This window comes from Phacochoerus africanus, chromosome 10, assembly GCF_016906955.1.
Source record: "Phacochoerus africanus isolate WHEZ1 chromosome 10, ROS_Pafr_v1, whole genome shotgun sequence".
Lineage (NCBI taxonomy): Eukaryota > Metazoa > Chordata > Mammalia > Artiodactyla > Suidae > Phacochoerus > Phacochoerus africanus.
This window is the reverse complement of record NC_062553.1, coordinates 130,102,910-130,129,739: the sequence shown is the minus strand read 5'-3', so window position 1 is coordinate 130,129,739 and position 26,830 is coordinate 130,102,910. Positions and strand designations below refer to the sequence as shown.

Genomic DNA, 26,830 nt, shown 5'->3' with positions numbered 1-26,830 from the left:
TGGGTTTGATTCCTGGCCTCGCTCAGTGGATTTACATTCCAGCACTGCCACAAACTGCAGCATAGGTTGCAGACAAAGCTCGGATCTGGCATTGCTGTGACTGTGGTGTAAGCCGGCAGCTGCAGTTCAGATTCGACCCCTAGCCTGGGGGCCTCTAGAAGCCACAGATGCAGTCATAAAAACTTCTTTTAAAAAGAAATGGAAATAAGTCTTGAGTGATTAAAAATAAATCTAAGACCCATTTCTCACAATTTTACATTATAAAGAATAAATATGAACTAAGAGAAAATGTACCTCTATTTGCCTTTTTCTTTCCTGTGTTTCTTTTTTGGCTGCCCTCTGGCATATGGAGTCCTGGGCCAGGGATCACTCTGAGCTATAGTTGCAGCAACGCCAGATTCTTAACCCACTGTGCCTGGCCGGGGGTAGAACCCACATCCTAGTGCTCCCAAGAGGCCGCCAGGCCCACTGTGCCACACAGGAACTCCTGCCTTTGTCTTTTTTTATGGTGACTAATCCAAAGTTTTCGTGGGTGTGTGCTCTCTTTTAAAAATTGTGGTTTAATGTCCGGCATTTCAAGGTTCAAGCAACAGCTTTCCAATGGCCTCGACAGTGGACTTCTGGCCTTCTTTCTGGCTCTGAAATGAAACCTCAAACCCTATCTATGGTAGGCCGGGTGTGAAGATGCCATGTGTGAAGATGCCAGGTTAAAAAAAAAAATTCAAAATAATTCTGAATTTATGACAATACCATCTGTGAAAAAGAAGCAGTACTTTGAACATTGACATCTACTCTCTTGAAATACAACGAATAATTTCCCCGGGAAATAAAACCTACCAAAAACAATGGGAAGGGAGACACACATATCCAGACAATCTCCAGCTTAACCAAAGTAACATGAAACCCCTTATGGCGTGAATGAAAGACTCACAAAACATGTTCTCCAAAAGCAGAAGTAAATATGAGGGAACATACATCTCTCTCCTTCTACCCCAAAGCAGTTCTGCTTGTTCTGATGGAAGAGAGACTCGCTGGCGCCCCCTCTGGGCGAAGACACGAGCGCCCTCGACTTCAGCGGCACAGACAGCAGCGCACCGCATCTGACCTTAAATATTCCTAATTCACCTCCTGCGTCTCTGTTCAAACACACTGACAGTGCAGTCAAGACTTTATTAGCATGACATTTCCTCTCCCCTCTTCTCAGATGCCTTAATTACTGAGCATCTGCGATCCGCATCGCAGCTCCAGAAACACGTGGTAAATATGGCCATTGCTGCCTGCCTGCAGCGCCCCATAGACAAGACTTCCTACATGTAAGATGAATAACTACTCCACACCTTCAGAGGGAGCCTGGGGAAGAAGGCCCAGGGGAGCACGGAGTGGGGCTGTGTGGGTGGGAATGTGCCAAAGACGACGACGTCTTTTGATGTTTTCTAGAAACAAAAGTTCATGATAATTACATTATTGCTTGTATTGTTTTCTGATCCACTGAGACCTCAATATAACAAACACCACCATAATTCATTCATGTTCTTGCATGTACATTGGTTATCACAACGTCTCCCTCAAGGTCTCACGTCCTAAATAGGAGTTAGCAACGCTTCTATCTTGGGTGCATTTTTCATCACGTATACTTATTGCATACTACCTATGATATTATGTGCTTTCCGCGTGTCTGACTCTAATACCAGGGATACGGCACAAAGTAAATTTCATATTTTTATTAAACATATTCTAGGAGCTCCCGTTGTGGCTCAGCGGGCTAAGAACCTGACATAGTGTGCATGAGGATGCAAGTTTGATCTCCGGCCTTGCTCAGAGGGTTAAGGATCGGGAGTTGTTGCAAGCCTCGGCATAGGCTGCAGATGTGGCTCAGATCTAGTGTGGCTGTGGCTGCGGTGTGGGCTGGCAGCTGTAGCTCCGATTCAACCCCTAGCCTGGGACCCTCCATATGGCACAGATGCAGCCGTTAAAAAAAAAAAAAAAAAATTCTATTTGAGGGGAGACAGACAATAATCAAATAAGTACATATGTGATGGGGTAACATAAGTGCTATGAAGAAACACAAAGCAGGATAAGGGGAGCAAAGCAGAGTGATACAGGAGCGGGGGATGCCGGGGAAGGTCTACTTAATAAGGCAGGTACGGTGTTTAGCTTGCCAAGGTCGAGGAGGCCTCTCTGCTGTGGTGACAACCGAGCAGAGCTGAAGCAAACAGTGGATGCCAGGGCCCCGGTGGGTCGTGGGGCTGAAGCCAAGTGGTAGTAGGTGAGGGGATGGCAGGAAATGCCATCAGGGGACAGGGGGGTGCGTGGGGACAGGGCAGACCATTGTATTCTTCTAAGCCACGTTTGTGTTTTGGTTTTTCTCAAGTCAGGGTTTTGAGCTCTGGCAAGACTCAAAAGGACCACTCTGGCTGCTGTACTGAACCCCAACTGTGGGAGGCACAGCAGAAAGCAAGGAGACTATAGTTGGGGGACTGATGTGACAGTCCCAGAAGACAAAAGCCAGCTGGCCTGGACCAGGCTGACAGTGGTGAGACAGTGAGGACACAGACGGTGGATGGAGTTTGAAGGTGTCTTGTTTGTTTTACACATGAAACATGTGTGTCTGGTGGAGTTCCCGTCGTGGCGCAGTGGAAATGAATCTGACCAGGAACCACGAAGTTGTGGGTTCGATCCTTGGTCTTGCTCAGTGGGTTAAGGAGCCGGCGTTGCCGTGAGCTGTGGCGTAGGCTGGCAGCTACAGCTCTGATTCAACCCCTAGCCTGGGAACTTCCATGTGCTGCACATGCAACCCTAAAAAGACAAAATAAATAAATAAATTAATTTAATAGATTGATACACACATAAGACACACTTTTAAGACACGAAGATAGTAAGATGTAATAGTATGTATCAACTATATCTCAACGATATCTAAAAGGAATGTGAAATAATTTAGTCCATTTACGGAACTAGCCGCGTCAGAATGTTACATAGGAACTGGGAGTATTTTAATGAGAAGAAAAGGGTCATCTGATGGTCAGAGGGGAAAGATACTGAGCAATTAAATTCCACAGCTCAGAAACAGAAGTGAAATGCACCCCCGCAGATGTATTACGATATTTTAACTGTTTTCAATTTGCAGTTATTTCTAGGATTAAATTGGAATAAAAATTTAGAATATGTATAATTCATGAACCCAAAAGGCTTAAGAAACCTTTGCAGATGGAATTTTGATTAATAATGGAAAGAGTCATCATTTGCCTTCTCATCAATCTTTTCCGAGGACAAGAACTTAGGTTCTCCATTAGTGAAAAGTGCCCCTGCGCATTCTCCAAGTTTCTTGAGATATTTCCTTCATCGTGGGCTAAATGTCACCCATTTTTCAAGCTACATCACGAATAAACACCTAGCAAATAGCATGTGTGGTATACAGGTAAACCATTCAGCCGTTGAAGAACTTTGTACTGCGAACTAAAAATACCACCTGATAGGTCAGTCAACGAAGGACATGACACCCCTCAGCCACTACAGCCACCCCCAGATTGCACCCTGAGATTGAGGATTTAAAAAAGCAAGCAAGCGAGCGAGCAAGCACAGGGCTCTGGGCCCCAGATAGCTGAGGAATCAAAGGAATGATTTCAGTGAGCCCAGACTGTGCAGCTTTCCATACACAGAAAAGCACTAAATTCCTTGAGATGTCTGGTTTTCTTCAATTAACAGTCATCTTTTGATGGTCCATCTGGTCTTTGTTGCAAAAATTCCTACATATCCTACTCCTTCCACCCCCTGCTCCTTGGCCTCTTCTGAGCAGTCTCTCAGGGTTATGAGAGATGCTGTGTCCCGGGCTTAAGTCCTCAGTTTTGTCCACTGAATCAAACCTAACTCTCAACTTTTAGGTTGTGAATTTTTTTTTTTTTTCCCAGTCGACAGTACCATGAAATCTTTTGTTACAGATTAGGCAGCCAACCCTGAACCCTGTGACAAGTATTTCCTCTCATTAAAAAGAGATTATGATTGCTGTAATCAGCAATGCCAGACCCACATCACAGGATGGCACCTAATTCTAATCTGGACATTTATCCTAGCACTTGTCACGGGCTTTGACTTTTCAATGGCCATAAAGTGATACTGTCCTACTGTACCCAGGATCTCAGGCTCCAGAAGAAAAAAGGCAAAACAATGGACAAAATGCTAATCTCTCCTCCAACATATCTCAGGGCCATGAGAAGGTCAGCCATGAAAAGAAGCAAAATATTTAGCTTCACGGCACCAGGTTTATTGAAGTAGCTTTTTATTTCCTGATTAAGTCTCTCACAAGGATTTACGAAAACTTGCTAATCTATCAGCTGCTGCTGACTCAAGATGGAGAGCGGTCACAAGCCCAAGAATGTGGACAGCCTCCAGAAGCCAACAGGGACCGCAACCTCATGACCACAGAACTGAACACTGCCAACAACTTGAATGAGCCTGGAAGCAGCAAAAACCCATGCGGATGGACACCTTGGTTTTGACCTTGTGAGATCTAGAGGAGAGACACCAGCTGAGCTGACACCCTTCTCACAGGACAATGAGATAATAAGTGTGGGATGTTTAAAGACACTAAATTTCTGGTACTCTGTCACAGCAGCAACAGGAATCGAAAGCACCCCCTGTTAGGAACGACGGGACTGAAACAGAGGGGTTAATTCACCTGTCCATGTTCACACAGCCACCAAGTAGCTGAGCTGCAACTCGAATCAGCATGACCTACAAAGTGGACTCCAGTGGACTCCAACAAAGTTCGCTGTTACTGGCCTCACTGTTATACAGCACACGTCTCAAACACCTAAATACTTAAGAAATGTTTCCTCAGTCAACAAACAAGCAAAAATTGGTGAGTAGTGGGAGGGGGCGTAGAATCTCCATTCATTTACAGTGAATTACAGCTTCTTAGGGACTGTGGGGAACAGCATTTTCATAAAAGCCTAGAAGAATGGGCACAAAATGTTTTATAAAATACATAAGAATAAAGCAAAACATGAATTAAACTACTATGGAGATACCACCTCACACCAGTCAGAATGGCCATCGTTAGTAAATCCATAAATAACAAGTGCTGGAGAGGGTGTGGAGAAAAGGGAACCCTCCTATACTGTTGGTAGGAATGTAAATGGGTACAACCACTATGGAAAACGGTATGGAAGTTCCTCAGAAAACTAAATGTACAACTAAAACTAAATATAGAACTACCATATGACCCAGCAAACCCACTCTTGGGCATATATCAGGACAAAACTTTCCTTGAAAAAGACTCATGCACCCATATGTTCACTGCAGCACTATTCACAGTAGCCAAGACATGGAAACACCCTAAATGTCCATCAACAGATAAATGGATTAAGACAGATAAATGGATTAAGAAATACACACACACACACACACACACACACACACAATGGAATACTACTCAGCCACAAAAAAAGAACAAAATAATACCATTTGCAGCAACATGGATGCAAATAGAGAGTTTCACACTCAATGAAGTCAGAAAGAGAAAGACAAATACCATATGATATCACTTATTTTGGGGATCTAACACACAGCACAAATGAACCTTTCCACAGAAAAGACACTCATGGACTTGGAGAGGAGACCTGTGGTTGCCAAGGGGGAGGGAGTGGGGTGGACTTGGAATCTGGGGTTAATAGGTGCAAACTATTGCCTTTGGAATGGATAAGCAATGGAATCCTGCTGTATAGCACTGGGAACTATATTTAGTCACTTATGGTGGAGCCTGATGTGAGAAAAAGAATGTATACATGTATGTGTGACTGGGTCACCATGCTGTACAGTAGAAAACTGATGGAACACTGTAAACTAGCTATCATGAAAAAAATAAAAATCATTTTAAAAAATGAATTATAGTTCTTTCTCAATCATAAGATGCCGTATGTTGGATGAGGTTTTACTTCTGCTTTTCATTCCCCAGGAGGGGAATCACTTCTTTAGAAGGATGAGAAGCCTACGTACACAATTACATCTTATGATTAACGGAATTGGTATTTTTCCCTGTAAGAAGAAGGCTATCGTTTTACAGCTTTCTTATAACCCTTGCCCATGACAAAGTTCGCAAAGGCCTTCCACAAATTTCTCCAAGAGCAGGATGATAAAGTGACTAATAAAAACTAATAAATGACAGTCTATTCTCAGACGTTATTAACAAAACTACAAATCTTATCATTCTGATTAGCTTCTGCAAGATGCAGAGGGGTGGTTATTGCCAAATTAGCCAGTATCTACACTGATACTCCCGCTCCCAGAATGAACTTGCATGTTAAGGCAGAGGCAAAGGACACAGGAGGAGCCAAGAATTAGGGGAGACTTTACACTTCAGTCCTATAGCCAACAACTAACTCCCATGTCACCGAGACAGTAAAACCTATTCTGTGGGTATTCGCTGAGTGCTGACTGCTTCCGTGGGGACACAGACGTAGAGTAAAAATATAACAAACAGGTAAAAGAGTCTATCTTAACATCAAAACTGGGAGCTCACAGCTAGATTCCATGTCAGACACAAACACCTTACGGCAGGAGGACCTGTTTATAATATGGGAATGCCTGTGCACAGGCAAATGGGAGAAACCATAGCATCCAGGAGGGGCCACCTCCCCGCAATGACGTGGATCTTCGACAATATTGGCAATATCCCCGATAATAACACTCAGCTTTCTCCATAAATCTAGTGCTATGTTAAGTGGGCAAAGTACAGTAAGTTCAGTGCAAAGCGTACTACTACTCTTCTATCCGCCCCCCCCACATCCCCCGCTACTGATCCAGTGGAGGCTACTGCTCAGCTGTAAGTGGACTGGATTAATCTGGTGACTTAAATATCAAGCCCAGAGTTCTTTAGAACTGTTTTGGACGTCCCCTCCTTTGCCTTCAGTCTTCAAATAGTTTATCGACGCGGCGTAAAAGTTAATTATGGCCACAGACTCAGCAAAGCAGGGGTTCAGAACAGGGTTTAACCACTTCAGGCAGCACTGCAGGTGGCTGGCAAGCTCATGACTTGGCACCCCTTCAAACTGATAGTCTTTAAACACATTTTCAATATGTATCTTACGTGAGTTGATACTACCGATTCGCTTCTTTGTAAATAACTCCTTTGTTGGCTGTTCTCTCTGTTCCTCTTCCAGCTCAATCGAAATAAGATTCTCCTCATATAAAAGCATTCAGGAAAAATGCAGGAGTTGCTGAGGATTGCACTCAGGTCACAACGATTCATTCCAAAAATCTCCATCAGACATTATCTTATTGGCCTTGGAGCTACTAGATCTCTCTTTTTCCTCTTCAAGCCTGTAATCTTTATGCTATTTCAAAACTCTACCACCGAGACTATGAAGACACCGAAAATTAAACACAGACAACAATGTATTGTCAACAATAAATAAAGGTATTGTCAACAATGGAAAGAAATGACAACTTCCATTCATCACTGGAAAATTGTTCCTTAAATTGTTTTGTTTTTCTTTTTACAGCAGCACCTGCCACATATGAAAGCTCCCAGGGCAGGGGCTGAATCGGAGCTGCAGCTGTGGCCTACACCACAGCCACAACAGCACTGGAATCCAAGCCACAACCGCTACCTACACTGCAGCTTGCGGCAGTGCCATATCCTTAATCTAGTGCGTGAGGTCAAGGATCAGACTCGAATCCTCACAGAAACAACTTCGGGTCCTTACACTGTGGTGTCACAACAGTAACTCCATTTAAATAGTTAAAGTCACCATTTGATGTGGCGACTCCATGGCTAAGTAGATACTCGAGAGAAATTAGTACGTCTATCCATACAAGAACTTGTACGCAAATGGTCACAGCAGCACTACTCATAATAGTCAACAGGTGAAAACAAGCCACCTGTCCCTCAATGGTTGAATAAGGATAAAGACAATGGAGGAACAGTCACACAGCAGACTATTAACCAGCTATAAAAGGAATGAAGTACTGATATATACGTTCCAACATGGAGGAACCCTGAAACTTAAGCTAAGTCAAAGAAGAGAGTCACAAAAGTCACCTATGGTGTGTGATTCCATTTCCAAGACATGGCAATAACAGGCAAATCTATCTAGACAGAAAGTAGCTTAGTGTTTGCCTAGGGCTGGTACAAGTGGAGGGGGAAGAAGGGGAAGAAATGGGGAGTGCCTGCCAATGAGCTTGGAGCTTCATGCTGGAGTGATAAAAATAGTCTAAAACCAAAGGGGAGGGATGATTGCCCTCTGTGAGTAAACGAATCCCCACTGAATGGTACACTTTGAAAGGGTCAGTTTTATCGTGTGTAGACTCTATCTCAATAAAGACTAAGGAAATTCTGCTGGCTTTAAAAGCCAGGGCAGGACAAAACGTCAGAAGAGCACTTTCAGTTAAAGATGAGTTTATTTATTCTTCCTCTTCATACCCCACTAGAATGATCAGAATTTTTAAAAGGTATAAGCCATCAAGGACAAAGAGAACACAGCTGAAAAGGTGATGAAGGATTTCAGTAAATTTACATAAATAGCACATTCACACACATCCCTGGAGACTAGTTGTTCTCCAGGGCCTGTTTCCAGATCTGCATAATCCCACTCCCTACTTAATGCAACCTCAGAGTGTCAAAGGCCACTACGAGGAAGATATCTCTGTGTGTACCTAGCAAACAAAAGGTCAACTAGTTATCAGGATGGATCATCTTAGAGATCACAGGGATTATAAAGGCAAATGGGGTTTTTCCTGTCCACGGATCTGGATGGAAGCAGAACTAACTGATGGTGAGTCAAGTCACAGGTGGAACCCTGGGTTTCCTGGCACCACTTTTCCAATTTATTCCAGGGGAGGTTTCACACATCTGATGGACTGGCAGCTTGGGCAGATATGCAGATGGCAATGCTTTAATTCTCCTCTGGGGTTAGGTCTTTTACTTGAAAAAATGAATAATGTATATATTTGGTTTCTCTTAGAGAAAACCTACAAGGCACATACGGACAATGCAAAGGGCTTAAATTTGGAGTTTAATATAATGATTCTGTTTCTCACAGAGACAAATGTGTGAGGGTTGACTAATCTCAAAAGACAAGGAATTTCTCAGGAAGAAGGAATTAATCTAGGGAAGGAAGTATTTCCCTACATTAATTCCTAGGAAAGAAGCCTATGGAACTCATACTCCCAAGGAGTGATGACTTAATAACTACTATTAGAACCAGCCAGCATCTGCACTGCCCTTTAAAACTGGCAAGGCAAAACCACTCAGCTAAGTGGCATGATGATGCATAGAATAAATAAAAAACCGTCTTCACTCAAATTGACCTAGAGAATTTCTCACATGTTGAGGAAAGACAGCCCAAAGCACAAATGCAAGTTAGCCTATTAAATGCGATTCCTTTACAATCAGGCATTGTACTGGTGACCATGGCGTTCCCAGGGTGGTTTTCTTAAGAAAAACGGTTGCTGCCTAAATTATCAAGTGCTCATAAGCTAAAATTCACAGGCACTTAACTCTCACATACTGTTTGCACAGCTGCTATTATAAAATGCTATTCCCTTTAAAATCAAGCATGGGGGGGAGGGGGAGGGCCAAGGAAAATGCCCATTTAAAGAGACAGACTGATCACATATTCTTCCCAAGCCCCCACGAAAATGACAGTAAAATAATGTTTAAAAAATATAAGCACACACAAAAAGAACAGCAAAGAGGACAGAAGGAGATAAGATTCCAAAGCCATTTGGAAGTGAATGCAAGTGACAGAAAACAGACTGTTTGAACGCCTGTCAAGCTCCAGGGAGCCTCTGCCACCCTGAGCACCCAGGCAGGCGTGCTGGCAGGCAGGCGTGCTGAGATTTAGTCTCTGCATCACATCAGCGGATTCTTGGACATCTGAGATAGCTAAGGGCTAGAGTGAGGAACAGTTGAAAATGTGAAAATTAGTGAAAACGTGCTAAGGAATAATGGGCCCATTAGCATCCTTCCCACCACTCCCCTCCCACTCCTGCTCGTGAAGAACTCAATGGCTGAAAAGAAAAACATGTCCACATATTGCTGTGTGTGAGTGCCCAAACCAAACAGGTTCTCCTCTACCCCCACTATCTAATCCTCCTAACGTGAAGGACACCTGTAGACGAGCCTATCAGTTTCCATGCAAAATGTTATTCTGTGTTGCTTTTTAGGGCCTCACCCACGGCATATGGAGGTTCCCAGGCTAGGGGTCGAATCGGAGCTGTAGCTGTCGGCCTACACCACAGCCACAGCCACATCAGATCTGAGCCTACACCACAGCTCACAGCAGCACCAGATCCTTAACCCACTGAGCAAGGCCAGGGATCGAAGCTGCAACCTCAGGGTTCCTAGTCAGATTCATTTCCACTGCGCCACGATGGGAACTCCAAGATGTTCTTCTTCTTTTAAGATTTTAATTTTTTTTCTATTATAGTTGATTTACAATGGTCTATCAATTTCTGCTGTAAATTGACCCAGTTATATATGTACATATATATATAATTTTTTTCACATTATCTTCCATCATGTTCCATCACTAGTCAAAATGTTATTCTTAAATCACAAAGATCCTAATGTTTGAGTAAAGCGATACAGAAAGAAATCTTGCAAACAGAAATGTAAGAAGAAAACCAAACCAAACCCCCCAAAGCTTTACTTGAATCTCAGAAAGAATAAGAATAGAACATTATAAAACAAAATAGAGTACTTTGGAAAAGAAACAGAGCATCAATATGCTGACTATTAAAACTGAAAAGCTAATACTACAAAAAAACAAGGTTGGACAGGAAAGCTGATTACATTTTACAGAAAACAGAATGAAGAGACAACAACCAAACACTAACAGAACCATAAAAGAGAGATAATACAAGTGCATTTCCAAGACCAAAAGACAGTATTTTCCAAATTTGCAGGTGGCAGGCACCTGCAGAGCATCCAATGGAAGAGACAAGAAGAGACTGCAGGGAACGGCAGGTCCAGGCTGCGGAGGGAGGCTCAGGCTGACACCTGCTACTGGGGTGCAGGTGGGAGAAGAAGAAAAAGGGCCGAAGGGGAATCTCCCCAGAATAAAGAATTGGTAAATTATTCAATACTTTTTAAAAAAGAGGTACTAGTGGATTTGTTGGAGCAATTTGAAAAAAAATCGCAGATAGGTTTATAGAAAATCGTATGAAGGAAAACATAAGACAGACAGTAGCATCAGACAATACACCTAACACACGTATACACCCTCACATAGTCATAACAAGGCAAACGTTAATCATGAATTCAGCCAAAATTGTGATAGAGCGATACTGGGGTAAGTTAACAATGTCACAGAAATAATGCTGCATATTTCCCAAGCGGAAGCAACAAGATAATGTCTGCAAGTGAGAAATCAAGATATAACACTATATTATCAAATGGAAGCAAATGTCGAAAGAACAGCTGAACAAAACTGATTTCCTCTGGGAAAGAAAATTGAGGGCTGCCAAAGGGTATGTATGGGTTTTCTCTATCAATCTTTCAATTTTATCTGATTTTTTAATACAATTGGATTCATGTATTAATTTGAAAAAATATTTCTTTTTTTTTTTGTCTTTTGTCTTGTTGTTGTTGTTGTTGTTGCTATTTCTTGGGCCGCTCCCGTGGCATATGGAGGTTCCCAGGCTAGGGGTTGAATCGGAGCTGTAGCCACCGGCCTACGCCAGAGCCACAGCAACGTGGGATCCGAGCCGAGTCTGCAACCTACACCACAGCTCACGGCAACGCCGGATCGTTAACCCACTGAGCAAGGGCAGGGACCGAACTTGCAACCTCATGGTTCCTAGTCGGATTCGCTAACCACTGCGCCACGACGGGAACGCCTGAAAAAATATTTCTTTAAATAAAAATATATCAAAGGCAGTAAGATGATACATTTTACTGAGGATAATAATTATTTAAGAATGTGCCACTTCAGTATTTGATGAACAACGTTACTGAAAGATCCCCAAATCCAACTGTATTAGCCACCCTCTCCACCCCCCTAACACACACACTATGCTCACGATTGCAATCACGTACCTGTGTTTTTCAAACACCTCTGTTCATGCACTCCTGCCTTCCTAAAGCACACTCCATCTGTGGGAATTCTACCAGTCCTTCAAAGCCCAGCTCAAGTACTACCTTCTTTTCCATAAACCCTCCTTATCATGGACTTGGAAATGATTCTTCCCTCTCAACCCACTTTATTGTGTGTATCCTGGCTCTCTGTGGACATGTTCTACTTCTCCCATAGAACTGTAAGCTCACTGTTGGCAGGACAGTATCCTCGTTTTCTATGTGAGCAATAAAATACCAAACAATGCCATCACTTCAATTCAATAACTGAAAATTATTCCTATTAAAAAAAAAGAGTCCTGGAGTTCCCATGGGGGCTCAGTGGGGTAAGAACCCTCCATAGTCTCCGTAAGGATGTGGGTTCAACTCCTGGCCTCGCTCAGGGGGGTAAGGACTCAGCATGGCCACAAGCTGCAGCATAGGCCACACATCAGGCATTGCTGTGGCTGTGGTGTAGGCCGGCAGCTATAACTCCGATTGGACCCCTGGCCTCAGAACTTACACATGGTGCGGCTATGGCCATAAAAAGAAAAAAGAAAAAAAAAAGGGGGTCCTGTGCTATATAACTTGCAATATTTGCAGGCTTACACTGTCATTAAAATTATGTAAAATAATTTAAAAAATAAAAATTGATAACTAGTAGCCAATCTCAAAATATTCTCAAACGAATTGTGGAAGACTTGGACCATAGTGAAATTTATCAGCTCAACCAACAGTTGAAAGTCCGCCCAGTTTCAACTAATTTGGCCAAGAGTTGTGAAATTTTCAGGTAACTCCAAACTGGAGCTCATTTTTTCCCTTTTCCTTCCTCTTCCTTAATCACTAGGCAGGTGAGGAGACTTGTTCTTCTGTAACTCTTTCATAATTTTTTTTTAAAGACAGGGAAGTTAGGATACAGAAAGGTTAAAGAGACCAATTTTAAAGTGGAAAGTGGAAAACTTGAGGGAATCACACTAAATGGTGTGTCTTCGCATAACCAAGAAACCAAAGGGCAGAAGCGAGGGCCTAGGACAAATTGGGACATGAGCACAGCAAGAGAGGTTGCCCTAAAACTATGGACACCTGGGTCTCGTCTCTAGGGATGATGATTTAATCAGCTTAGCATGTAACCATCTTCGGGATTTTTCAAGTGGTCTGCCTCAGCCGAGAAGCACGAATTTAACATTTACGAAGTAGACATTATTTGACTGACTTTGTTCTAAGCGCTGTAATGGATAACTTCAATACCCACGATAAGCTCAGGAAGCAAATATCACTATGTGTTGGTGGTCTTCAAAAGTCCAGAAAGTCTAACACTTCTTTCAAAAGATAGGGCCTAATTCCTCTCCTCTTTAATAAAAGGATTAAGGACTCACTCCTAATGAGTCCAATATGGTACAAATGATGCTATGTGACTCCTGGGACTAGGTCATTGAAAGGAAAGCTGCCATCCCTCTCGATGTGCTCACTCCGGGGGAAGCCAGCTACGTGTTATGAAAATATTCAAGCAGCCACCTGGAGAGGCCCATAGATAAAGAAAGGAACCCTGGCTTCTCACCAAGAGCCAGCACTAAATTGCCAGCCGTGTGAACGAGCCACCCTGGAAGCTGTTTTCCTTGCCTCAGTCAAGCCTTCAGATGACTGCAGCCCTTAACGACTCTGAGAGCAATTTCCTGAAAGACCCTGCACCGGCATTGCACTGCTAAACCACACCTGAACTCTGAACCCACAGCAACTGTGAGAGAAAGCAAATGTTTACTGTTGTTTCAACCCACTGAATTTTTGGAGGAATTATGGTGCAGCAAAAGATACCTAATATACTAAGGCACAGAAAGGTGACCTAACCTGTCTGTACTAACACAGCTAGCAGTGGGCACCCAGGTTAGAAACTAGTCAGAATAGACCTGAAGTCTATGCTCTGAGCCACATGCTAACAATTTCTTTCTTCAAAATGAAGATTATCTTATCTGTACTTCGCAAGAGTTGATCCTGGGATCCAAAAAGGGTATATAAATAAAACATCTTCTAGATATTAAGCAGTGAATAGTCACTTAATAGCATTGACTATCACTAAAAGGAATAAATTCTTAAAGAGAATCAGTATCTAAATACAAACAAAATATACAGAAAATTACCTATACAAAAACCAAAAACACACCCTGGTAATATTTTTTACCCACAGTCCGTCATTTATTTTAAACTCATTCCTTATTCCTAGTTCTGCCAGTCATTAAAGATTTCCAAGAGGAGTTTCGGTCATGGCTCAGTGGTTACTGAACCTAACTAGTATCCATGAGGATGTGGGTTCGATACCTGGCCTCATTCAGTGGGTTAAGGATCTGGTGTTGCCATGAACTGTGGTGTAGGTCGCAGATATGGCTTGGATCCCGCATTGCTCTGGCTGTGGCATGAGCTGGCATCTGTAGCTCCAACTTGACCCCTAGCCTGGGAACTTCCATATGCCAAGGGTTCAGCCCTAAAATGTAAAAAAAAAAAAAAAAAAAAAAAAAGATTTCCAAGTAAAAACATCAATCCTGTAATAACAATATCTATCCTAGAAACCACCTAATCAGTACCCACTGTAGGCATTTTACTAATTAATTTTTACTCATACATTTACCAAACTCTGCTAAGTTTTTAAAAAGGAGTGTTATGGACTGAATGTTGTCCCTACATAGTTCACAGGTTGAAGCCCTAACCCCTCCAGAACTGTGAGGAAATAAATTTCTGTGGGCTAAGCCCCCAGTTCACAGATGGGATTCTGGTACAGCAGTCTGGATGACTCACACACACGGTGTGATCAGAAAAGCCTGGGCTTTGGCGTGAGGCAGGTCCTAGCTCTGCACATGCCAGCTGCTTGCTCTTTGGTAAGTAACACCCTCCCTGAGCTTTACTTTCTTTATCTACGAAGTATTTGTAGGAGGAGCCGTAACGGAGTTTGGAAGCCATGCGCATATAAAACATCTAGGCAAGATCTTGGTACAGAAGGGGCAAGTAAATTGTGATGAAAGGTATATAAAATTAGCTCGGGAGTTCCCGTCGTGGCGCAGTGGTTAACGAATCCGACTAGGAACCATGAGGTTGCGGGTTCGGTCCCCGCCCTTGCTCAGTGGGTTAACGATCCGGTGTTCCCGTGAGCTGTGGTGTAGGTTGCAGACGCGGCTCGGATCCCACGTTGCTGTGGCTCTGGCGTAGGCTGGGGGCTATAGCTCCGATTCAACCCCTAGCCTGGGAACCTCCATATGCCGTGGGAGCGGCCCAAGAAATAGCAACAACAACAACAACAAAAAGACAAAAGACAAAAATAAAAAAAAATAAAAAATAAATAAAATAAAATTAGCTCGTTATCATCTGTTTACAGCTGCAACATCATCCAAACACAACAGATGCTCTGGATGTTCAGTGAGAACACTGCTAAGTCTACAGAGATGACTGCGAAGCTCACCTCTTCAGCCCTTATCCCCTCTCCAAAGCACTGACATTCATTTTATTCATTTACAATGAGCTCCACATCATGGCCCAGCCTGACATCCACTATTTTTATTAATGGACCAACGGTCGAGATGCCACTTCAGGATCTCTCCTCGTTCTTCAATAAAAACAGCTGGATCTCTGAGACAGACAATTAAAAAGTCCCCTCCCCAACCTCTACCCCGACCACCAAAAAGAGACCATCAATCCTTCCAAGCTAGCAGCATCTGAGCCTTTGGACAAGACCCAAAGTCACCTGGAGGCAGAGACGTGCACTGGTCAGTCACAGAACATTCCTCGGAGGCTGAAGACTGCTTCTTCATTGCAAGACAAAAGATCAAATCTGACAGGCTGAAGCATTTTATTAAATGTTAAGACCCACCCTTAACAGATAGCTACAGATGAAAGAGATTTGGCTTACTGAAAACAAAGGAACACCAGTTGCTTTCGGCCTTGCCAAGGCACAGCAGGTGGCAGGGAGCCCTCTTTCTTGCTATTTCAACCTTGCCTCGAAATGTCCTTCCTTATTTGTCTCCACTCACAAAAGTCTGATGGACACTCTCCACCTCTGTGGCCTTCCCAAGTCCCTGCTCCACAGCCACCATACTAGACCTCCCACCGTTTTTCAAGTCAACGAGAGTTGTCTTTGACTCTCTTCCTACACTCATCATCCAATCATCAGCTATTATGTTCTGTTCATGGTTTCTTTCTAAGGTCTCTGTCTCTGGCAACCTTCCTTTAAAACTCCATCACCAGATACCGTTTGGGGTGATGAAAACGTTCTGGAAATGGACAGTGGAGATAGTTGCACAACATTGGGAATAGACTCAAAGTCACTCTGTCGTATACTTTAAAATGATCCCTTTCCTATTATGTATACTTTACCACAGAGTTTTAAAAATTTTGCTGACAATTACTTATCAAATACAGGTTCTTAGGACCAGGACTTCGATTTCTGCCAGTCTTCTAGATATTTCTCCCCGCACTCACCATCTTACATAGCACTGCCTGGAACACCGCTTCCATCATAAGACTTGAAAAATTGACTGGGTTTTGTTTGCGTGTTTGTTTGTTTTGTTATGGCATGCAGCAGCTTGATGTGGGACTTAATTCTCAGACCAGGATGGAACCCCGGCCGCAGTGGTGAAAGCGCAGAATCCTGACCATTAGACGTCCAGGGAACTCCCAATAAATACTAACTCTTTAGCTTAACATTCAAGACCCTCTACCATCCAGTCTCAGCCTACTTTTGAAACGATGCATTTTGCAAACCTCCTGTAGTTAGGGACAACTCCATTAGACATTGCTGTCTTACACGGACAGTCTTTTTACTCATGCACTTTCCTCCTCGGGAATGTTTTCCTCTTGGTCCTTAATTTTATATACCCCAATTTTATTTTCTCCTCCAGGTATTCTCTGACTACCAAACTTCAGATGGCTTTCTTTCTCTCTTTGTTATCACTGATTGGATGTGCTGATTCAACTAAATTAAAGAATGTATACAACACACATTCTATCTCTTCAATGAAACAGCACATTCCTTGAAGTCAAGATGTTTACTCTGTTATTTCTTGGGACCATCCAGCGTGTAAGTAGCTGGTATTACGTAAATATCAATGGGTCGATGCAAAGTCATTGAACAACAAAAAATATTGTTATGAGACAAATATTTTCATTTGCATTATAGAAGGCTTCTCAACAGAGAGAATTCCAATAAAGGCATTTCTAGTTAATCCTAAGCTAAATGGATCCTATCCTAAGATCTTTTTATTGCTTGCAGTTCATATTAGTTCCCCAAATATACCTGAGATTATTAAAAGTAAAAAAAATATATCTTACTGGCCCACCAAGATAAGGATAAAATATCGAGTAATGGAATATAGCCAAACTGAAATAACTACACTGGAAACTTCAACTAAGGAAGGCAAGTTGGTGCGACCAGAGATAAGTTTAACATGACGACAGAAAAGGACAATCACTGATGGTCCTTTGAGTTGCTCTCTTGAAGATGAATTGTCTAGACCAGGCCATTGGACAAAAGGTTTTGGCAGAAATCACCTTCAGACAGGTGTGTTTGATAACACCTGCTATGCAGAGAACTGGTTTTCTAGTAACTAAAAAATATATAATCTCAGAGCTCTAGACAAAATATAAAGTAAAATATAGAAAATTATCTAGAAAGCTGATAATGTCTTATACAAAGGAAGCCCCTAAATGGTGTTCATGCCTACAGAGGGCCACTGTTGATCTACCAGATAACGGTGATCTTGGTGGCACAGGTGGTTAAGCTTAAATACCTGAAAAAAACACGAGGTTGGGGCTCCAGAATGCCATCCTATAATGCACGGAAGAGATGAACTTGAGTTGAAAATTTTTCCATTATATTCAATTACAAAACAGCTTGCTCTTTACAGAGGATACAATTTGAAGGCCCCTGACATTAAAAAAAAGAGAAATCTGGCACTGAGTTGTGACAGAATATCAAGAAAACTATTTATCCTGTTGTCATGAGGACTGAAATATGAAAGAAGTGTAGTCTTTCCCAGGGAAACAGGTGTAACTGTTGTAACACCTGCTTAGTGAGTCTACAGAGAGTCTTCCCACCCCTGGCTTGAGAGTGACCAGCTGTAGCATGTACCTTCTACAGTGGGACTACTGCAGGCAGGATGAGCCAGCAGAAGCCCAGGAGCCCTTTTTGTGTGTTTTCTACCTGGACTATTAAAAAGAGACGGTTATTTTACAGAGGCTGTACCATCTGGCATCTAAAGCATTCAACACTTCCTATACTTAGCAGTTTACATAACTTGTAGGTGCTCCATTAGTACTTTCTTGACTGAACTTCTCAGATCTAACCACAGAGGTTCTCAAGGAAGGAGAGAATACTACCAATAAAGCAAAATTTTGTTCCTCTGCCCCAAAATTGTTATCTCTGTATAATCACATAACCGCTAAGGCTGACTAAATAACCAGTTTTACTTCTAGAATGATCGTCCTTGCTTTCTCTGATGCCTATCAACTACTTTAGCCAACAAGGAAACATTTCGTAATGATAATTTACAAAGAGGATCTAAATTTTAGTTTTATAGTAATGTAAAAATTACAAAAATATCACTGCATTCTCATCAAATGAAAGCTATTCTAGGAAATAGGAATTTTAAAAGTGTTCATCACAAGTATTCACAAGTACTAGCAGTAAGATAATATTATGATTGCAGTATTATAAATTATGGTAGTAAGATATAAAGATTCTTAGTAATACTAAATATGTAGCTACTAAAATATTTTCTGTTAAGCACATAATATTTAAATCTTCAACTAGCTTTTGCAGCAGTTATTTAAAATGTCACTTACTGATAAAGCTTAAGAGCACTGAAGATAACCTAAAAAATAGCTCTGCAAATTCTGCTTTTATAATTTATCCCTTCTTTTCAATAGAATTCAACATATGACATGGCCTTCTCACTCACCCATTCTTTACAAAAGCTACAGTCATCAAAACAGTATGGTACTGGCACAAAAACAGACATATAGATCAATGTAACAGAACACAGAGTGAGAAATAAACCCACACACATATCATCAATTTATCTACAACAAAGGAGGCAAGAATATACAATGGATAAAGGACAGCTTCCTCCACAAATGATGCTAGGAAAACGAGACAGCTACACGTAAAAGAATGAAATTGGACCATTTTCTCATACCATATAAAAAATAAACTCAAACTGATTACAGAGCTAAATGTAAGACCAAAACTCTAAAACTCCTAGAAGAAAAAACATAGGCAAAACACTGACATAAAATTGCAGCAATATTTTTTCAGATCTGTTTCCTAAGGCAATGGAAATAAAAGCAAAAACAAACAAATGGGACCTAGTTAAACTTAAAGCTTTAGCAGAGCAAAGGAAGCCATTGACAAAAATAAAAGACAACCTACTAAATGGAGGAAAATATTTGCAAATGATATGACCAATATGAGGTTAATATCCAAAATACATACATAGCTCATATAACTCAATATCAAAAAAACAATTAAAAAATGGGCAATAGACCTCAATAGACATTTTCCCATAGACATAGAGATGGCCAACAGGTACATGAAGATACTCAATATTAGTAATCATCAGAGAAGCACAAATCAAAACCACAAAGCGCCATCACCTCACACCTCTCGGAGTGGCTATCATCAAAAGCAATACACATAACAAATTCTGGTGAGGATACAGAGAAAAGGGAACTCTTGTACAATGTTGGTGAGAATGCACATTGGTGCAATCACTATAGAAAACAGTATAGAGCTTTCTCAAAAAGTAAAAAGAGAACTACCATGTGATCCAGCAATTCCACTCCTGGGCATATATCCAAAGAAAATGTAAACACTAATCTGAAAAAAATACATGACCCCAATGTTGGCAGTGGCATTATTTACAGCAGCTGACGTATGTGAGCAACCTAAACGTCCACCAATAGATGAATGGGTGAAGAAGATGTGGCATATACACATACAACGGAATACTACTCAGCCGTAAAATAAGAAAGACATTTTGCCATCTCCAACAACATGGAAGGACCCAGAGGGTATTATGCTTCATGAAATAAGTCAGACAAAGAAAGACAAACACTGTCTAAAACAACAACAACAAAAATGAGTGAATATAACAAAACATAGACTCACAGATATACAGAACATACGAACAGTTGCCACTGGGGAGAAGGATGCGGGAAGGGGCAAGACAGATTTGGATAGAGAGTAACAAGTACAAACTACTATGTATAAAATAAATGAGCTATAAGTATATACTGTAGAGCACAGGGAATGCAGCCAGTATTTTATAATAACTTTAAATGGAAGAGAACATACAAACATTTTCAATCACTATTTTTACACCTGAAACTAATATAATATTGCAAATCAACTATACCTTCATGGAAAAAAGATGTTTAAGAACCTTTAAAAAAATCAATATTGGACCTCGATTATGTCAAACGGACCTCCACCTTGCTTATGAGAAAAGGAAAGCACGCTAGTGCCTTTTCGATCTCAGAAGTCACTGACCAAACACAATTTAATTAATTAAAATTTCCTACATAGAATTTAATGTCTTATTCCTCGTACATCTATGGCAGTTACTAGTCAGAAAAGAACTTCTTTTGCCCAAAAAGCATCATGGCTTTTTGATATTATGTTATTTACGCATATATATACGCCCAGAGTCTTAGAAAATACATTTACTATAGTATTTCATAATCAGTTTGTATTATTTTAGGGTAGAAGATGAGGATCTAGAGTGAAATAGCACGATGGGGGTTATGGAGAAATTGCATATATTTAAAATCTTGCTTTAATATTTTTTTGTCTTTTTTTTAGGGTCACACCTGCAGCATATGGAGGTTCCGAGGCTAGGGGTGGAACCAGAGCTGTGGCCGCCAGCCTACGCCAGAGTCACAGCCACACCAGATCTGAGCCCCGCGCCGCAGCCCACGGCAACGCCAGATCCATAACCCACTGGGCAAGGCCTGGGATCGAACCCTCGTCTTCATGGATGCTAGTCAGGTTCGTTAACCACTGAGCACGACGACAGGAACTCCTGACTTTAATATTTAAAACTTGAGTATTTAAAGTTTAATAGCATAGTTGTAGCCGAAAGTAAAACTGCTTTCGTTCCTGGAGGGACGCAGTGTACTGACCCTGGAAGAGCTGAATGAAGCGAGGATGCAGCGCAGAGGTGATCACACGCTCAGGCAGCTCCCGCAGGAAGAGCTTTAACAGGCTGGCGGCTGAGCTGACGTCCCCGTCCGGCCCCAGCTCCACGGGCGCCCCGCTCTCAAACTGCCACCGGAGCCGCTCCACCACCTTGACGTTGCCATTCACCCGAAAAAGACCTTCTTGCGTGAGTCCTGGAACAGCGACGTCGGCACCCACAAAAGAACAGAGGAGTCTCTCACAAACAGGTACACACTCGAAAGAACAGTAACATAACCGGAGTCTCAGGATGGAGTTTTCCGAATAATGATCAAGCACTGGAAGGTTTTCACATGGTATCAAAATGTTCTCTTAGCCTCATAGACTTTCACACCTACTACCTATCGATGCACAAGATGATGAGTGTTATAAAAGCTGACCTCGAGAAAGATGCTTAAGACACAGATCAACACAGAACACATACTACCCGACAAAGAAGAAATTTCATTCATATGACCTTCTCCGGTATATAACTTACCCCGTGCTCCAAGAGCAGCTTCGCATTTTGGGAACAACTATTAAAAAAAAAAAAAAATGACATGTATGGAAGACACTTGTTAACTATCTGAGATTACCTTTGGAATCATCTGATAAGCAAGGAACAGGTCTTCAGTAATCAATAAATTCAAAGTATAAGACCCAGAGACCACAAAGTAGCATAGGACAAGACCCCTGACTTTAGCCGATTGATTTGTGACTATTCTTGTGGAATATTCTTGACTATTTGTGAACAGTCCCTGGGGAGAACACAAGAGGCTTCATGGAGGAGACTCTGGCTCCTCGGCATCATCTGTGGCTGAAGCACAGACAAGACGGAAGGGCTGGGGCGGATGGACCCTGACGCTAATGCAGTTTCAGCTTCAGGGCCCCTCATTTATCGGGGTCCTTTTCCAATGCTGTGTACTCTTAATTTGGGGTCCTTTTTCTTGAAGAGAGCCCCCACCCCAAGGGAAGCATCAGGACCCACAAAACCTTGACCGATCCCTGACCAAGAGAAACAAACATGAACTGAGAAGCAGGGACAGGAGAGCAGAAAGAAAGGTAAGCCGATGAAAATGTGGCGCGTTTGGGTCCCAGGGATGGGGCCAGACCACGGAAGAAATCCCGAGGGTAGGGCCATGAACAGCAAGGTACAGCGTGAGGACTTTATCAGGAGTTATTGTTGGAGCCGTGCATGTGTGGGGGGAAGAGAGACGCAACATAATCGAAGTTCAAGGGAGACCTAGCCGGCCAGGAGAGAATGGAGAGGGCACAGAGCGTGCCTTAGGGGGTCTACAGTCTACTTGAAGGCAGTACGACAGAGATTGTGGTGGGAAGAAGAGAGAAACAGAGAGAAGAAAGATGATCTAGAACAGAGGGACGTACGGAAGAGAATGGGTTAAAAGCAACTTCAGGGTTGGAAAACCAAGACTCCAGGAGAAAGCACTGTGAAGGCCAAGGGGAAGTGGGCTGAAGGGTGGTAGCTGGGTTCGGGGAGAGGATAATGACTGCCAGCTCCGTGCGCTGGGTTCGAGGCGACAGCAAGTCAGCCAGACCACGGAGGGATGCTGAGGTGTAAGGAACAACCAAAGAAAAGAGTCACCCACGGATTCGACTTGCCTCTGTCTTTCTGGGAGCCTACTGGAGAATTCTGGCAAAAGCACCGAAGCCTATGAGGATTATTCAGATGGGAGGTTTTTTTTGAGAAAAAACTTCAAACATCATTCAGATCCTTATGGAGTTTGTTGACTGATAAGATGATTAGGTTTTCTCATATACACACGTTGTTCGGTTATGAAGAACCGTATGAGCATCAAAAATGGACATGAATTTCAGTTCCGATTTTGACAAAAATGTGTCAAATCAGAGGTGACATTAAAAACATTTTACCAGGGAGAAGTTCCCGTCATGGCTCTGTGGACGCAAACCCGACTAGGATCCATGAGGTTGCGGGTTCGGTCCCTGGCCTCGCTCAGTGGGTTAAGGATCTGGCACTGCCGTGAGCTGTGGTGTAGGTCACAGACGCGGCTCAGATCCCACGTGGCTGTGGCTGTGGTGTAGGCAGGCAGCTGCAGCTCCGATTAGACACACCAAGCCCGGGAACCTTCATATGCCACAGGTGCCGCCCTAAAGAAAAAGGAAAAAAAAAATTAACCAGGGATTTCTATTGTGGCTCAACAGGTTAAAAACCGGATATTGTCTCTGTGAGGATGTGAGTTCAATCCCTGGCCTGGCTCAGTGGGTTAAGGATCTGGCATTGCCACAAGCTATGGCACAGGTCACGGATACTGCTGGGATCCAGTGTTGCCACCGCTGAAGCATAAGCCTCAGCTGCAGCTCCAATCATGGCCAGGGCACCATGTAATCAGAAGAAGCACCAGTCAGCACATATGCTAGGCAGCTCCCCAACTGGCCCCAAGGACCCCCGCCTCTCAGGATCCACACCTATGTGTAATCCCCTCGCCCACCTGAGCTGGGCTGGACCTCGTGATGGGCTTCTAATCAAAAGGATATAGCAAAGTGATGTAATTAGGTCCTAATGTCACTTTTGAGATAAGGTTATGGAAGATTGATGTCCACTTTTCTCGCTTAGGTTCTCTTCCTGTCTCTGGTTCTTTTTGCTTGCTGGCCCTGATGAATCAGCTGCTATTTTGTGAGCTGCCTGATAAAAAAGGGCCAACTGGCAAGAAACTGAGGGTGGTTTCTGGACAGCAGCCAGTGAATTAACTGAGACCCCTGGGTCAACAGCCCACAGAGAACTGAATCCTTCCAACAACCACGTGAAGGAGCCTGGAAGTGAAACTATTCCCAATCAGATCCTGGTATGACTGCAGCCTTAAATGAGACCCTAAAACGGAAGACTAAGCTGTGCCCAGATTCCTCGCCCACAGAAGCTGTGAGACTAAAACCACGGTTTTCATCTCCTATGTATGGGGATCATCTGTTTTGCAGCAACAGATAACTAATTTGATGCCATTCCTTTAATACCGCAGAATATCAGTTACTATTGGGAGACTTTAGCTTAGTCATTTTTAAAGCCTCAAGGTCTACTTCCACTGCTCTACAAAGCTTCATCTGAAACTTCAGAAGCACAGACGGGCATCCAGCAGACAGCACCCAATAAAAGATAATCCCATTCCTGGTCAAGGCCCAAATTCTGAAAATTTAGAATTTTATATCATAGTCCTATTATACCTACCCAGCTTCTGAGCCTGTTTTTGGCCCAGCAAATGTCCCTGGATCTGATTTCACTGTGTTTTTCTAGCTTTGACCTGAGGTTCCCTCTTCCAACAAGGTTGTGTGACCCTTCCCTCAAATAAATATATGTTCGGTTATCCAAAAATAACTACCCAGCTCCGAGAATTGGCTTTGAAAGTTCCTGATCCCACAGGACCTCAAAGAGAAGCTCTAAATAGAAGTCATCAAACTCAACGCTTCTCAACCATTTTTTTTTCCTGCCCCTGCTCTATTTACTGGCACGCCTCTCTTCCCTCGGAAACACCTCTCACCCAAGCACCCCCTAGGATACGGACCGATTTCCAATCAGGAAATGTTTACCCCTGGACGTGGCTATATTACACTCCGGGAAAAAGAATCCATACAGTTTTTAAAAGTGCCTTATGAACTTATAATGTATACAAGACCCAAAGGAGAGTTACCAGACTATAAAATCTCTAAACTTTCCTACTCTAAACTTTTGGGAAGTAAGTAAGTTGAGAGGGAGGAAGTAGTTAAAGGCTTTATGGAGTTACTCTCATATACTGAGATTCTGTTATATGTGATTTGCTGAGATACAGGTGAATTACCGTGAAATGGCAACTGAATAGTTCAGCCATGCCAAAAAAAAAAAAAAAAAAAAACTCTAACATTCGCCGCTACTTTTATGCACAACTGAATTATTTACTTCAAAATTTGATGAATCCATGAGTGAACGTGAATACATCAGCAGAAACTACGCCAGAAGTCAGACTTGCCCTCCCGGCACACTGGCGCGGAGACCTGCATGAGAATCTGTAAGTATCTTCTGACATCTGGTGGCCAGGGGCGAATCCTACACCGTGTAAATATCCCACAGTGTCTTTCTGCTCAAGTAGGAGTCCAGGAACGTGGTCAGCAAGATTAGGTAATTTACAACAGTATAAAGATGATAGGCTGCCCTAAATTACAAGATTTTCCTTTGAATGAAAAAATACATGCATATTTTTTTGCTTTTCCAAAAGAAAAAAGTCCACGAAATCCACTTAAAAGGCTTTAATATCACTTTTATAAAAAGGTTGCTGTCCTAAAGTTCCTTTTTAACAAAAGGTTTCCCTTATGTCAAGTTGTTATATAACTACATTTACATTAAATGACAAAGTATAACCACAATATCTACATACAGTTAATTATACAACCAATCAGGCTTCTGCCCCATTCCTGACAGAGAAACCTGACTGCATTATAGGTGCACAATAAATGCTTGTTGACTGAAACAGTTAAATTAAACTAATTGAAGTATCTTGCCCTCAAACTTCATGACCACTCTTCAAACTCAGATAGGGCTCTTGGGTTTATTAACTAAAGCTATGCTAAGGAGAGGCAGAAGAAAAGCAATCGCTAAATTTTCCCTAGATTTTCAAACATTGCTGGTGTGAATATAAACCAATTCAACCACTTGGGTTGATTATAAAGTGCATGTATCTTTTTACCCAGCAGTCCCTTTCTAGAAGGTTAGTCTGTAGACACATCACAGTGCTTAAAATGACACGTTAAAGGTTAGGCACTGAATCATTGTTTGTAGACATCAAAAGACTAGGAATGATTTGACGTTATTATGATCTGATACTTAAAGCAGTGATACAAACATATCTATGGTGAAAGAGCGTGTGTGTGGGGGGAGAATTAAATGAGGAAAGCTCTTTATGCAAAATGGAACAGCCTCCAAAATATACTGCTGAATGATTTTTTAAAATAGGATTCATAAACAGTATGCATAGCATGCTATAAAGGAGCTATGTTAGAAGGAAAAATGAGGAGTTCCTGTCATGGCTCAGCAGTTAATGAACCCGACTAGTACCCATGAGAACTCGGGTTCGATACCTGGCCTCCCTCAGTGGGTTAAGGATCCGGTGCTGCCATGAGCTGTGGCGTAGGTCACAGACATGACTCAGATCTCATGCTGCTGTGGCTCTGGCGTTGGCCAGCCGCTACAGCTCTGATTCGACCCCTAGCCTCGGAACCTCCATATGCCACAGGTGTGGCCCTAGAAAGACAAAAAAAAAAAGGAAAAAGAAAATACACATATATGCTTACGCATTTAAATAGCTTTATAAGAACACATCAGAAGCTAGCAAAACAGTATTGTTTCTGGGAGGAGAGAGGAATGGTCAGAGGACAGGGTTTGGAGGGAGAGACTTTTCATTATACACCCTCCTGAATTCTGAACCATATACATATGGTCATTACTCAGTATTTTTTTTTTAAATTAAAAATGAAAATGATTTTACATGAGAGATAACCTCAAATGGCTATCATTCAATCCTAGTCAGGTAAAAAAGGTCAGAACACCAAGAAGGCCAAAATCCAAGTATTTTTGCAGGTTGTCA

The 26,830-nt window shown here is 42.3% G+C and overlaps 1 protein-coding gene across 6 annotated transcripts in view; it reads right to left on the bottom strand.

Annotated features, from left to right (window-relative positions):
• FAM13A (family with sequence similarity 13 member A) overlaps positions 1 to 26,830 on the bottom strand; it is a 325,535-nt gene that overhangs the window by 258,131 nt on the left and 40,574 nt on the right. For 5 of the 6 annotated variants that reach the window (XM_047799215.1, XM_047799220.1, XM_047799218.1 and 2 more), the window contains exon 3: positions 21,212 to 21,421. The exons of the other annotated variant lie outside the window; for it this stretch is intronic. In XM_047799215.1, the coding sequence (XP_047655171.1) occupies positions 21,212 to 21,421 (210 nt within the window). The remainder of the gene's footprint in view (positions 1 to 21,211; positions 21,422 to 26,830) is intronic. 6 annotated transcript variants of the gene reach the window in all.